General features: G+C 45.0%; 1 protein-coding gene across 1 annotated transcript in view; it reads right to left on the bottom strand.

Moving 5' to 3' along the window:
• COL22A1 (collagen type XXII alpha 1 chain) overlaps positions 1-16466 on the bottom strand; it is a 315022-nt gene that overhangs the window by 221737 nt on the left and 76819 nt on the right. Inside the window, exon 4 of the mRNA XM_072151139.1 lies at positions 469-543. Coding sequence (XP_072007240.1) covers positions 469-543 — 75 coding nt within the window. The remainder of the gene's footprint in view (positions 1-468; positions 544-16466) is intronic.

Genomic DNA, 16466 nt, shown 5'->3' with positions numbered 1-16466 from the left:
ATTATTATTTGTAGCAGTATTCTGCAGAATCATAGATCCACTGTGATAAAGTAACAATCATGATAATTATTTATACTAAGTTTATGTAAATATTATTGCTGTTTGTTATTTTCACGATTATTATTTCTATAAGTCTATTATTATCAAAAATGTTTGAATGATTACTATTATTATTATTAGTATTATCATTATTATGTCTAATATCATCATTATCATTATTATTATTATTATTATTATTATTATCGTTATTATTATTATTATTATTATTATTATCGTTATTATGTCTAATATCATCATTATTATTATTATTATTATCGTTATTATTATTATTATTATTATTATTATCGTTATTATGTCTAATATCATCATTATTATTATTATTATTATTATCGTTATTATGTCTAATATCATCATTATGATTACTTTTATTATTGCTCTATGACACATATGGCAGACGTTATATATTACCTGGAATTTCATCTTTTTCTCCGTTCTTGTGTTTAAATCGATCGCCCTGGACCTTCACGTTTGGACAAAGGACGTCTGAAAACAAAAGATTTATACAGATTATAAAACAGTATCAGACTAACACCATAATAATCCATGTACATCCTCCCCTTCCTGTACTTCTGCTACTATGGGAGGTGCTGGGTGACGGCCGGATCTGGTCCTCAGCTCCGGAGAGCGCACACTCCAGATCTCCTGATGGGCTCATATCTCACCCCATACCGAGTTACATCTCTCGTAGGACCAGTATAATGAGCCTGACACGGAGGGGGATTTACAGTAACGAAACGATGAGAAAGTTTTTTACAATGTATTTACATTCTCCAGACCTAGACCCTTGAAGGAAATCTACCATCAGAATCCATCATGATAAACCAGGGAACATCTAGTCGTAGATCCATAGATATATTTGTTATCCATGGCCGCCTTCCTTCTAAAATCAACTTTTAAAATTATGCTAACGAATCAGAAAGTCTCATGGGGGTGTTACCAGAGCCCCTCCATGCTGTAGATTCACAGCCTGTTACACAGTTTCCCCTCTCCTTCCGCTGCTCTCACAGCACTCTCTCTGCCTGATGTATTATCACACAGTGGAAGGGAGAATTGCTCCTGCACAGTGTAACAGCCTGTGAAACTGCTGCACATAGGGGCTCTGGTAACATCCCAAGAGCCCTTCTGGTTCATTAGTATTGAACCCACCTCCCAATTATAATGTCCCTTATTTCATCACACTGACTTTTAAAATTCCTTTATTGTGGTCCTTACACTGACCCATTACAGGGACCTGTGATCACAGCAGCATCGGCATCTCTAATCATGTCTGTTTCTAGGAGCCCCTCCCGTAAGGGCTACAATGCTGTTCAGTATTAACGCTTTCAGTACAGGACAGTAGATATGATGACATTAGAGCACAGTAGTCTCTCAGGAAGGGAGGGGGCTCTTAGCAGCATAGGTGACAATAGATTCCTATGCTGCTGTGAGCACAGAACCCGTAGACCGTACAATATGGAAAATACATCTGATATATGGGTCCTATATTTCCTGGACTGAATGTTCTTCAGCCTCATAGAAAAAAATCCCAATTCCATCCTGGTCTGTGCACACTCCGGCTTATTACAAGGCAATGATTGATTTTTCCACTTATGATTAGGGATAAGTGGACCCACAAACACGGACCAGAACCATGACCCCCCAATCACGTGTGTTAACTGTTTCAATGTGGCCATCAAAGTTATTGTCAGCATCTAAATTGATGTGGCGCGTGCGCACCGGTACCGACGTGTCGGCACATTGCGAGTAACAAATTTGGGGGGAATCCGTGTTCCCTATGACATCACTGGGGAGCGATGATCTTCCCCAAAATGGCAGCAAGTACGAGTCAGATCAATTTTGATGTGCAAATTTGCGACTTTGAGTGCGATTGGTCCCATCAGTGATCGGGGTGTTACCGGCAGGGGTGATTGAGCCGGACCAGAACCAGTACCCAGACTTCTAATAAACTCCAGGGTCAGGTCCGGCAAAGTTGGTTATGAACCTGAACTTTTCTGTTCGAGTCCGCTCAACCTTTACTTACAATGATATCTTAACAACCGTGACATAAAGCCAGAAGATCCCTTTAAGAACCACTTCATGTCCCATTGCCAATCAGACATCTATTTACGGACGGAGAACCCCTTTAATTGCCGGGCTCAGCGCCGCTTCCTCCGCCCTCCCAGGATATTTATTGCGCTTCGCTCTTCATTCCGGGGTATTTTTAGAGTTTTCCATTAAACCTCTGAACACTTGGGTATGATTTGTACAGTGCGACAACCTAGTCCCAATTAAAGGGGGCGGCAGATAACGGCTCGTGGCGCCTTTAATGACTCCCTTCGCTGTGAGCTGTGATAGACTGGAGGAAATGACTCTGATTGAAAGTTTAACATCAGTTGAGATAATGAGGAGATGATTCCTGTTCCAGGGACTAATAGGCGCTGGCAGGCGAGAGTATTGGCAGCTCCTGCCCCCCAAAGCTATTTCCAGGGGTCCCACTAAAGGAGCAGCTGCAGCAGATGTCCCTGTCTGTCACCATAAACCGGAGCGCTGCGCACAATCCTTACATTTCTATACACACATGTATATACTCTGTCACTCTTCTTATCCCAGGTGGTGTCAAAGATCTGCCCTAGTAGCTGCTGACCCCATGGGGGAGAGATTAGAGACCCCTGGTCCTGCCGTCCCCTCCCCTGCTGCGCTCCCGGCTCTGCTGTATATTGTGGATGATGTGCAGTATTATATACATGTTATACCGTACAATGTGCAGCATAATATATATATATAATAGTGCACATCCTCCATTCTTTATAGTGACAAGTCAGGTGCCGGGCCCCCTGACACTGCGGGCCCCATAGCAGCGGCTTTGGCTGTAATGATGCTCCTGATGGAGATCCTGGAAGTCGCACATGAGGGTTTGTTACTGTATAAAGTCTAGATATAATAGCAGCAGCTGTCACCCCTCTGGCTCTGAGCAAGATGAAGAAAGATTACGGCCCAAAAGCCTGACTCAGAGCCCCCCAAATTTTCATCAGTTGTTTGGCATGCTTTGTGCAGCGCTGCGTAATCTGTACAACCTATAGAAATAAAGAATTATTATTATCAGTAGTAGTAGTAATATTATTATCATGGCCAAAAGCACTACTTCATCCGACCAGTAGGTGTCACTGCAACAAATACAATGAATGATGTCAGGCGCTGCACCCTAGAAGCTGGTACTGAAGGGTGCAGAGAAAGGGTTAAATCTGAATACCATCATTTTTTACCTTTTTAATGAACAATTGAATAAGAACAAGAAAATAATAAGAGAATTGTTGGAAACATTGTACAGATGTGGCGTTGATTTGTCATAAATCGTGTAAGGGACATGGGGGCGATGTTGCACTGAAGCCTATAGAGAATATTGTCACTGGAGGTGGTGAACAGCGGTACTGCAGGTGGTAAAAGTTATTAATAGATTTACTTTAAAATTCCCCAAAAGTCTAAATACCCTGGTTAACATCACAATTTAGTTATATTATAATATTTATGACTGTATTTTGCATAAACAGGCCAGGTCATCATTATAGATTTGCATCCTGGCACGTGACCAGGGTGGGTACCAGTGAGGAGATCAATAATATTTTGGACAGTTCCTTTAAGGGGCCATGAAGGACCTTCCACTCCTCGTAGTAGCTGGGGTCCTGTCATAGATAATGCTATGGGGCCCGGCAGCTGGGAGTTTGTGATGGGCCCTATAGGAAGAGCCTGGGTGGTTGTCTCCTTGGTGCCCCCTAATCCATCCATGAGATGCAAAGTGACAAGAAATCCTCCTAATCAGGACAAACACCACGGACAATAGATAATCGCATCCCCTTCCCCTTTGTCTTCTCTCCTCCCCCCGACGCTTCCCTTTGTATAAGAAGCCGCGTCCGCTCCTCACAAGACGCTGCCCCTCCACCAGAAGAATCTACTCCCCTCCTTACCCCGTGTATTGTCACAGATCTGTCACATTGTATCATAAGGAGAATTACAGAGCAGCTCCGGGGAAAGGGCGGAATATTCTACTAATGTGACGTCCTGTATAATGGAACAAGTGCAACAATGTAACTTCTAGGCCACATTTATTACTGACATGCGCCTAAATTCTTAATAAAAAAATGGTTCCCGCCTACCGAGCCATAAAGACAGACTCCACAGGCAACTTCTGATAAACGTGAGCCATAGAGAATAAAATATAACATAGTATATTATGCTCCAGTGCAACATGGTATAGTATAATCATATAGTAAAACATTGGGGGGCATCGGACTGTCGGCATTGGAGATCAGTCTCCGGAAACCACAGCCCCATGTATAAAAGTGACGCACGGCTGTAAGTAAATAATGGTTAGACGGTAATAATCAGTCGTGCGCCATAAAAATGCCAACATCAATGAGATGTGCGCCAAAATCTTACATGGACTGCGCCTTAATTTTGCTCTCTGACCATTTTTTCCCTGGTTTATTGTGCGCCAAAAATTGTGCCTAAAAATGCAGACAAAATACACATAAATGCCACAGATAATGTGGAAAAGTTAGGCCACGCCCACTTGCGCCAAAAAAAGACAGAGGAGTCGGGATAGTCGGAAACATCTGTTCTTTCTGGCGCAAACTCATTATAAATGATCCACAACGATTATGCGCCTAAAAAAAACGAAAGATCCCGGCCTTTTTTAGGCACAGATACGATAATACATGTCCCCCATGTATAAAGTATCAAGTGCTACAATGTAACGTTTAAGGTGGGAAAGTATAACATAATGGGGCTCATTTACTAAGGGTCCGTCGGATGCATTTTCATTGGGTTTCCAGACGATTTCCGTTTTGCTCCGAATTGCCCGAGGATTTTGCCAAATGCAATCAGACAACCCGACGTATTCGAACAAACCGCGGAATTTAAAATTGGAATTGTGTCGCAAGATCAAGCACTCACAGGCAACCGGGAGGAAGAAGGTGAACTCCGGCGGATCTTAACGAGGAAGCGACACATGAAGGAAATTGGACGCACGACCTTAGTGAATCGCAGCAGCTCCGAATCCTTGTCGGACAACGGATCATGGGATCGCGACAGGACCTGGTAAGTAAATCTGCCCAATTTTATCTATTCAAATGCCTATATGGGCTGACAAATGGCAGGTGAGGTTTAATGTAGATAAGTGTAATGTTATGCACTTGGGTCAAAGAAATGAAAATGAAAATTATGTGTTAAATGATAAATTTCATGGTGAAACTGATAGAGAAGAAGACTAGTGGTTACTGGTAAACTTAATTTTAGAGACCAGAATCAGGTGGCTGCTGCTAATACAAAGAAAATTATGGGATTTATTAAAAGAGGAATAGATTTTCATGATAAGGATGTAGTTTTGCCCTTATACAAATCCCTGGTCAGACCACACATGGAATATTGGGGCAGATTTACTTATCCGGTCCATTCGCGATCCAGTGGCGCGTTCTCTGAACAGGATTCGGGTCCGGACGGGATTTATGAAAGTAGTTCCTCCGCCGTCCACCAGGTGGCGCTGCTGCGCTGAAAATCATCTGAACGCACCGGAATACACCGAGCTGGACCAGGTGAAGGTAAGCGCTTCCCAAGCGACACATTTTCGGATTTTAAATGCGGCGGTTTTTCCGAATACGACAGGTTTTTGTTCGGCCACGCCCCCCGATTTCCGTCGCGTGCATGCCAGTGCCGATGTGCCACAATCCGATCCCGTGCGCCAAAATCCCGGGGCAATTCAGGTACAATCGGCGCAAATCGGAAATATTCGGGTAACACGTCGGGAAAACGCAAATCGGGCCCTTAGTAAATGACCCCCATTGTGTACAGTTTTGGGCACCAATGTATAAAAAGGATATAGAAGAGCTGGAACGGGTGCAGAGGACAGCAACCAGAATTATTAGGGGAATGCAGGAACTAGTATACAATGACAGATTCCAAACTTTGGGATTATTAAAGTTTAGATAAAAGACGGCTGAGGGGAGACCTCATTACAATGTACAAATACCTGAACGGACAGTACAAGGATCTCTCCAAAGATCTTTTTATACCTAGGCCTGTGACCAGGACAAGGGGGCATCCTCTACGCCTACAGGAGAGGCGATTCTACCATCACCATAGACAGGGGGCGTCCTCTACGCCTAGAGGAGAGGAGGTTCTACCATCACCATAGACAGGGGGCATCCTCTACACCTAGAGGAGAGGAGGTTCTACCATCACCATAGACAGGGGGCATCCTCTACACCCAGAGGAGAGGAGGTTCTACCATCACCATAGACAGGGGGCATCCTCTACACGTAGAGGAGAGGTGGTTCTAGCATCACCATAGACAGGGGACATCCTCTACACCCAGAGGAGAGGAGGTTCTACCATCACCATAGACAGGGGACATCCTCTACACCTAGAGGAGAGGTGGTTCTAGCATCACCATAGACAGGGGGCATCCTCTGCGCCTAGAGGAGAGGAGGATCTACCTTCACCATAGACAGGGGGCATCCTCTACACCTAGAGGAGAGGTGGTTCTAGCATCACCATAGACAGGGGGCATCCTCTGCGCCTAGAGGAGAGGAGGTTCTACCATCACCATAGACAGGAGGCATCCTCTACACCTAGAGGAGAGGAGGTTCTACCATCGCCATAGACAGGGGGTGTCCTCTACACCTAGAGGGGAGGAGGTTCTACCATCACCATAGACAGGGGGCATCCTCTACGCCAAGAGGAGAGGAGGTTCTACCATCACCATAGACAGGGGACATTCTCTACACCTAGAGGAGAGGAGGTTCTACCATTACCATAGACAGGGGGCATCCTCTTCACCTAGAGGGATGGAGGTTCTACCATCACCATCGACAGGGGACATCCTCTACACCTAGACGAGAGGAGGTTCTACCATCACCATAGACAGGGGGCATCCTCTACACCTAGAGGAGAGGAGGTTCTACCATCACCATAGACAGGAGGCATCCTCTACACCTAAAGGAGAGGAGGTTCTACCATCACCATAGACAGGGGACATCATCTACACCTAGAGGAGAGGAGGTTCTACCATCACCATAGACAGGAGACATCCTCTACACCTAGAGGAGAGGAGGTTCTACCATCACCATAGACAGGAGGCATCCTCTACACCTAAAGGAGAAGAGGTTCTACCATCACCATAGACAGGGGGCATCCTCTACACCTAGAGGAGAGGAGGTTCTACCATCACCATAGACAGGGGGCATCCTCTACACCTAGAGGAGAAGAGGTTCTACCATCACCATAGACAGGGGGCATCCTCTACACCTAGAGGAGAGGAGGTTCTACCATCACCATAGACAGGGGGCATCCTCTACACCTAGAGGAGAGGAGGTACTACCATCACCATAGACAGGGGGCATCCTCTACACCAAGAGGAGAGGAGGTTCTACCATCACCATAGACAGGAGGCATCCTCTACACCTAGAGGAGAGGAGGTTCTACCATCACCATAGACAGGAGGCATCCTCTACACCTAGAGGAGAGGAGGTTCTACCATCACCATAGACAGGGGGCATCCTCTACACCTACAGGAGAGAAGGTTCTACCATCACCATAGACAGGAGACATCCTCTACACCTAGAGGAGAGGAGGTTCTACCATCACCATAGACAGGGGGCATCCTCTACACCTAGAGGAGAGGAGGTTCTACCATCACCATAGACAGGGGGCATCCTCTACACCTAGAGGAGAGGAGGTTCTACCATCACCATAGACAGGGGACATCCTCTACACCTAGAGGAGAGGAGGTTCTACAATCACCATAGACAGGAGGCATCCTCTACACCTAAAGGAGAGGAGGTTCTACCATCACCATAGACAGGGGGCATCCTCTACACCTAGAGGAGAGGAGGTTCTACCATCACCATAGACAGGGGGCATCGTCTACACCTAGAGGAGAGGAGGTTCTATCATCACCATAGACAGGGGGCATCCTCTACACCTCGAGGAGAGGAGGTTCTACCATCACCATAGACAGGGGGCATCCTCTACACCTCGAGGAGAGGAGGTTCTACCATCACCATAGACAGGGGGCATCCTCTACACCTAGAGGAGAGTAGGTTCTACCATCACCATAGACAGGGGGCATCCTCTACACCTAGAGGAGAGAAGGTTCTATCATCACCATAGACAGGGGGCTTCCTCTACACCTAGAGGAGAGGAGGTTCTACCATCACCATAGACAGGGGGCATCCTCTACACCTAGAGGAGAGGAGGTTCTACCATCACCATAGACAGGGGGCATCCTCTACACCTAGAGGAGAGGAGGTTCTACCATCACCATAGACAGGGGACATCCTCTACACCTAGAGGAGAGGAGGTTCTACAATCACCATAGACAGGAGGCATCCTCTACACCTAAAGGAGAGGAGGTTCTACCATCACCATAGACAGGGGGCATCCTCTACACCTAGAGGAGAGGAGGTTCTACCATCACCATAGACAGGGGGCATCGTCTACACCTAGAGGAGAGGAGGTTCTATCATCACCATAGACAGGGGGCATCCTCTACACCTCGAGGAGAGGAGGTTCTACCATCACCATAGACAGGGGGCATCCTCTACACCTAGAGGAGAGGAGGTTCTACCATCACCATAGACAGGGGGCATCCTCTACACCTAGAGGAGAGAAGGTTCTATCATCACCATAGACAGGGGGCTTCCTCTACACCTAGAGGAGAGGAGGTTCTACCATCACCATAGACAGGGGGCATCCTCTACATCTAGAGCAGATGACTTCCCTATGCCATGACGTGGCCATAGAGATAGTGTTATACCACGAGCCCTCCATCGCAGCAGCCCTAATACCCCATGTCATGGCGGCCCTATGTCACCCCGTACTACTAACCCCATCATACATACAACCCCCATTGTGTTCTCTGAAGAACCTCTGCTCATAGAAATCAAGAGAAAAAGAAATATTAAGAAGCTTCTACTGTTCTCTGCCAAATTGTATCAAAGCTGAGCAGCTGCAGACACGGAGCCGCGGCGGGGGCTATTTATACTGCAGGGTCCGAAACTGGGAATTTGCCTTTCAGGGATATTTATAAGAGCAGCAGCTGGAGTCTAATTGTTACCTGCACGAGGTCAGAACTTTCACTGTATCTCCAGCTGTAAATATCATAGAGAACACGACACTGGATATTACTGCGCGTCATATATTCCCCCAAACCAGAGTAACATCCTGTATTATACTCCAGAGCTGCACTCACTATTCTGCTGCTGGAGGAGTCACTGTGTACATACATGACATTACTTATCCTGTACTGATCCTGAGTTACATCCTGTATTATACTCCAGAGCTGCACTCACTATTCTGCTGCTGGAGGAGTCACTGTGTACATACATGACATTACTTATCCTGTACTGATCCTGAGTTACATCCTGTATTATACCCCAGAGCTGCACTCACTATTCTGCTGCTGGTGCAGTCACTGTGTACATACATGACATTACTTATCCTGTACTGATCCTGAGTTACATCCTGTATTATACTCCAGAGCTGCACTCACTATTCTCCTGCTGGTGCAGTCACTGTGTACATACATGACATTACTTATCCTGTACTGATCCTGAGTTACATCCTGTATTATACCCCAGAGCTGCACTCACTATTCTGCAGATGGAGTCACGGAGTACAGACATGAAATTACTGTGAGATTTTCACGTATTGTTACTCCTCTTATAACATTATTTTTAGGTGAGGGAGATCTCCGGAGTCCATGATACAACTTGTCTGTTCTTCACGTGACAACCTGTCAGAGGTTAGGATTATTGTATCACATTTTTGAGGATTTTCTTTTACATTTTGTAGCGATGTTTGAGCTTAGAAGGAAGAAGCAATAACAAATTCCGAGATAAATTGCTCGTCATGGGGGCAGCCAGACAAGTGGGGCCTCCGCAGGAATGTGCGTTTATGCCGCCATCACCAGTTTCACTTAATTTGTTTTTTCTACAGATAAAATCATGACAGAGAAATCTTAATCTTTTTGAGAGGGAAAAGAGAGAATCTTGTTTTAATAAAAAAATTCAGAGATAAAGAAAGTGAAAGATCTGGCGCCTTCTGTGCCGCGGTATCAAAGGAGAAGCAGCACCTTGTGTAACAACGTTCTGCACCATTCACTACTGGGGTTGGCTCAAGCTTTGATGGTACACCCAATCGACAGCACAGGAAATTATTTGCAGATTATTGGGGGATCCCGAAATGGAGACTTTAATCTCCCATCTGAATGGAGTAGAACGTCCTCCATCTACAGTCCTTATAACTGGTGGAGACAACCTGCACCAGCATTCAGGAGGAAAAGTAAAAGAGAGAAGCAAAGGAAGGACAGATACAAAGAAGGGAAGGAGAACGAAGAAGATAGAGGTACAAGGTGGAGGTAAAAGAAATAATAGGAGGCAATGAGAAGAAAGAGAGGAGCAAAAGAAAGAAGACGTAAGGAAGAGAAGGGACACGTGATGGATGAGAAACAATGTAGGAGAAGGAGAGGAAGAAGAAAAGAATGAAACAGAAGTGTAAAAAGGAAATGAAGGTGCAGAATTACAAGGTGGAGAGAAGGGGGGAGGAGAAGAACATGGTAACAATGGAGACAAGGAGAAAAAGTGGACTAAGAAAAAAGTGTAGAATTACAAAGACGAAGAAAACTTGAAGAAAGAGATGAGAAGGAAGAAGAATGTTAAATACATTAAGAAGGGTGGAGATAAAGGCTGTCAGAACTCTCTGATTGGGTTCTGATTGCAGGATTCTGAGCTTATGAGCCACACTCAGGGCTGCCTTGCAGTATCTGTTCACTGGAAAGTTGGATGGTTCATTCTCGGGAATTGTGTTAGACTCAGCTTTGGGTTGATTAATACAGTGGAAAAGTGAGTCATCTGCTGGGCGGCTTCCAGGAACTGGATAAAGGGCTTATCCTCAGTTCACTCAGTGCTGGTTATACTTTCCCTTGTCACCTGTACAACTACTGTCTATTTCTGTTTTTCTGGATCTGAAACCCAAAACCTATACCTGAGCCTGTATCCTGTTCGAGCTAGTAACCTGAACCGCAGCCTGATCTGGAACCCCCTGTACCTGAGCATGTATCCGGCCTGATCTGGAATGCTTTATCCTTACTGATCTTGAACCCTGAACCCCAATCTGATCTGGAACCCCGGAATCTGTAACTGAGACTGTTCTCTGAACCCTGAGCTTGTACTCAGAACCCCATTCCTGAGCCTGTACCCTGATTCTGAGTCTCTTTCCTGATACTCTTGTATCGGCATATTTCTCAGTCCTAACAAAAGTAGAGAATGGAGAAGAGAAGGTAGAGCGAAAGTGAAAGAAAAGTAGATAGAGAAGGAGAAAACCGGAAAGTGAATAAGAAGGAAATATAGAGGAGAGGAAGAAGGAGAGGACAAAGGAGAAGAAGGAAAGGAGTAAGGAAGAAGAAGGGGTGAGAACTGAGTAGGAAGAAAGGAAAGAGGAAGAGGAGGAAACCCAGAAGGAAAAGGGAGAGAAAAAAGTAGCTGAAGAGGAAACAAAACCACCCACCGAATTTTATACTGAGAAGCACCTTCACCCATGAAATCCTCGTACATCTCTTCCATCCTCCGCTCCCCAACAAGCTGATTCTAGTACCAGATGTAGGGAGTGATTTTCAGACTTGTAGGAGCTATAATATTTATACAGCTCAGGACCAGGGCAGAAAAGAAATAAAATATGGAGGAAAAAGAAAAGGAGAAGGGAGTAAAGAAGGAGGAGTTATGATGGAGAATGAAGAAAGAAAAAAAGAAGGAAGGAGGAAGGGGAGAAACGACAAAGAAATCTTAGATTGAAAATCAAAAATATTTTATAGGACATCTACCACCATCTGCAGCGCTTGTGGGATGAACAGTATATGAATTTTTACTACGGGGGCCGGGCATAATTGATTAGTGGGCGGAGCCAGTAAGCACTCGGCTGACATAGGCCGGAGCACCTCCCGTTCATTACCATAATTTTATAAAGTGAATTTCTTGGATAAAGGGATCTTACAAAGGATAAGAAAAGCAGTGGCCACTACCCCCTAAGGTAACGAGCCTGACATTGGGGACCGTCCAGTAAATCTGGTGGTAGATGTCCTTGAAAAGAGTAAAATAACATTAGGTCCATCTGTGATGGGGTCACGACCTCCAGGTCCAACACGACGGCCATTCCATGTAATCCGGGGAGGTGAAGTTTTCTTTCCTCTCCTCTTATTTCTAGCTTCTTCTTCTAGTTCATGTAATGAATTTCTCATTGTAGACCGGTGGAGCAGAACTCTTCCTCGCGGCCCCGCATAAGTAATGAGGCGTGGGACCGGCGTCTGTACACAAGCCGCTGCTGCCAAGTGCCGTATTGATCGGCGTCAGAGGAAGATGTACACGAGAAGCCTGACCTTTAGCAAATAGTTAGCAGAAATAATCTGCCCGACTCCTGGGTCTTTATTAGATGTCTAATAGAGCAAATCGTTGGTTTTGGACGAGCCCCCCGGGTGCTGGTCTTCAGGGGATACTCCGCTCCTGTACTAACATTAGGGATGCATCAGTGGCGTCAGGTCCCAGCTGACGGCAGATATGACGCCAGAACCTCGACAGGCGGGAAATCTCCATTGCATTTCTCCGTGTTAAACTCCATCTTTAATTTGTCTTCCCTCTTAAGAGCGCGTCAGGAAGTCATGTATCGAGCTCTCACACACGGTCCAGGGATTTAGACATCTGTTCTTTAATTCCATTCGATGCCTCGGCTGCTTCACATTTACTTCATTATTTCTTTCCAGGAAGTTTTCGGAGATTTACTAGTTGTGTTCATTTATGGAAGTTATGGAAGTTACAGAATATCTTAATCTTAATTATGGTAGCATCATCAGTAGTTGGGTTTATACTGGGTGGACAATCTAGTCCAATGTTCCAGTAGTGGTGGCCAGACCATGGTTGATTCCACCAATTTCCAACACTACAACCTCCACTTGGTTTTTCCCATTGGACCATGATTGAGCAACCCTATGAACAAGCGAAAGGGTAGAGAGGAAGTAACGGCATGAAAATTTCCTACATTCACTCCACTATTACTATAACCATTGGTACAGATGACAGAGGTTGCGCCGCCACACAAGACCTGACCAAACTGGGATCCTTAAGTCTTGAAAAGGTCCACAGCAACCCACTATAGGATACATTGGTTGGACCATAAGTGGCATATCCTAGCTAATAAAAAGACCATGTGACCTCACTACACTCATTGTGACATCACTATCCAATCAGCGGCTGACCTAATAAATAGACCATGCGACCTCATTGCACTCCTTGTGACCTCGCAAACTGTTCCATAGGCTGTGTGACCTCACTGAATTCATTATGACATCATCATTTGACCGGGGGCCGACTTGCTGACGTAAGAAAAGGGAGAATGGAAGCTTTAGTTGGACCCATCCATAGTTAGCAAAATGACTTGGCACAATTGGTGTCTATAAGTCCTACCCCATAAAACAGGTTGGAATTCATACCCCTACTTTTTGGGGGGGGGGTGGTCCATCTTTAGGATTTAATAACTTAGGGCATGTCTAATCTCCTGGGAATGTTTCAGAAAATGTAGGAATTTTGACTGGTATGCCTTATATATTTGCATTTGTGCCCCATGCCCTATTAGTGTCTATCCAATAAGGATATGAAGTTGAGGGATTTTTAGGGGTTCATGTAAGGTGACTATTGGGTAGCAGGTGCTGATTGAGGCTCTATACATCAGTAAGACCCGTACTGTCCTTGTGGCAGCCTGGACATCATCTGCCAGCAGAGCACCACCACACTTAGCGCCACCAACTATGGAGTAAGTGGAGATGACACCACCTGTGGTTATCGCGCCCTCAGACATTTCCTGCCTTTGTAGTCAGAAAAGAGAAAACATTTGACGGGAGGGAGGAGAAGAGACCCAAACCTGTAATTCTGCCTCCACCATCACAAACCAATCATTCTACACAATAATTACTACTCCGGGCCATTCTGTGGTCGGCTCCACCACTGTTCCTTCTTTACTGTAAGAAACCATAAAAAAGGGAGCAATGTCCTACAAATGTATGAGATTTAAAAATATTACGTGTCTCATCTGTCCAAAAAAACATATGAAAAGACAGAAGGACTGGCTGCAATACCGAGCACAGCCTCAGAGCAGGTGTGGCGCTGTTTTTGGAAAATAACAAGCCATGGGCCACATGTATCACTCGTTTTTTCTGTTGTTTTTGCGCCTTTTCATTCAGGCGCACCGTTTTTGCGCCATTTTTGCTGCGCCTAATGATATTCATCACTTGCAACGTTTTCATTTAGGCGTAAAAACGGGTGCAAAAACACTCCAGCCCGAAGGTGGCGTTATCTGAGAAGAAAGCACTGAGCCCCTGTGCAGAAGAGCTCATTTCTAGCAGCAAAGCTCAGCCAGACACTGGAACATATAATAGATACAATTAGATACATTACAGACAGGAGCTGCAGACTCTATTTACAGTTCATCACCTTCTATTTACTAAATATTCTGCAAACGCTGAGCTCACAGCAAGAGCAAGAGAAGTTTGCAGAACTTTTCAGAATGTTGCAGATACGACATACAAGTGTCCCCCCATGTAATTCTGCACAGTATCACCAGTGTATCTGAGGGGGATACTGTGCAGAATTACAGGGGTGCAGCAGGAGACCAGCACTGGGGGATCCCCTCCAGGAGAAGCCACTGCTGAGGAGGTCACTGGGTGCTGGGTGTCACACACCTGGGTGCTGCTGTGAGTGTTATCTTCATTCTGGGCTGTGGGAGAAGCAGAGAGGAGCTTGTAGCAGGATCACATGTAAGTGCCCAAATCTAACATTGCGCCTAAACTGCGCCTAAACTGTGATAAAGTAAAGTGATTAATAAGAGGCAGAAAATATACTTATCACAGATGGTTGTAGCTTGTGATAATTCTGGCAAAACAGTGCGCCAGAATTTAGGCGCAACTACTACACTTAGGCGCACAAAAGTGATAAATGTGGCCCTATGTTTTTTTAGCTCCTTTAAGAGTTACGGGAAAAGGCATAAATTTAAATGTATCAAGGTAGAAAAACATGGCTGCTTTATAACAAACCGTGCCACAGCATTACCGACGCTTTACTTAGTATTCCAGCTCGAGACCATGGACTTTACTAGACGGAAGGTGCAATACCACACACCATCTAAGTGAGTAACTTTAAGCTTTTCAAGTACATGATTTCAGTGGGGAATTCTTCTGGTGAGGACATCTATGAATGGTTGGAATGCGAAAAGTTATTTGCTGCTCAGTAGTCCATAACTTCTTACATTAGGAGAATATGAAGTGAGAAGAAAGTGGACAGGTTGTAACAAGTGATGAGAGATGACTAAAGTCTCACTGCTCTGAGCAGACGCAGATAAGGTGACACATGAGAAGGTCCATGTTATCCCGAGTATTCTCCACATTCCTGCAAGGGAGAACATGACATCTTGACCACCTTGGTTTTACTGACCCTCAACTAATGAGGGTCCAATAGTTTGTAGGACTGGAAGGAGTCTAGTTGTTCTCATAGTCTGTAGGACTATGACTGTTCTCAGGATCAGTGGATCGGAGAGTTGGTCGGAGCCCAGTAGTTCATAGGATCAGTTAAAAAAGTCACTTGGGTCTGTGGAGTCCACTACTTCTCAGAATCAGTGGGTATCTGAAGATTCCAAGGATTAGTGTTATTATCATTGGGAGAATAGTGATTTTGTGGATCTGTGACCGTATTATGAGTCAAAGAACCAAAAAAGTCCAGTAGTTGTCCAATAAATCTCAGAATTAAAGACAGTCATCACCAATAGCAAGCTCCACCCAACAGGATCAGGGAAATCAAGTGGTCCTCAACGTCTGGGAAAGTCAATGGTTCTCAGGATCATTAGGAGTCCAGTGGTCCTAAAGATTAGTATAAATCTACTAGTTGTAGAGGTTCAGTGGATAAGAGTAGTGGTTTGGGGGGGATTAGGAAAGTTCAGTGGTTCTCTGTATCATTGAGTATCCAAAGGTTTCCACAGTTAGTGACAGTCCGGCAGTTCTCAGGATTGGAGAAAGTCTAGTGGTTCTCAGGGTCGAAAGAGTCAAGTGGTTCTCAGAATTAGTAAAAGTCTAGTGGTTATCAGGTTTGAAGGAGTCAAGTAGTTATCAGGATTATAAAAAGTCTAGTCTAGGTCTCAGGGTTTAAAGACTCAAGTGGTTCTCAGTATCAGTGGGTAGCCAAAGGTTTTCAAGATTAGTGAGAGTCCAGTAGTTCTCAGGATTGGTGAAAGTCTAGTGGTTCTCAGGGTTGAAGGAGTCAAGTGGTTCTCAGGATCAGTAAGTATCCAAAGATACTCAAGAGTCCAGTGGTCATCAGGATTGGTTAGTCTTGAGGTTCAGA

The sequence above is a fragment of the Engystomops pustulosus genome, chromosome 5 (genome assembly GCF_040894005.1).
Source record: "Engystomops pustulosus chromosome 5, aEngPut4.maternal, whole genome shotgun sequence".
NCBI lineage: Eukaryota > Metazoa > Chordata > Amphibia > Anura > Leptodactylidae > Engystomops > Engystomops pustulosus.
This window is presented reverse-complemented; position numbering and strand designations above follow the sequence as displayed.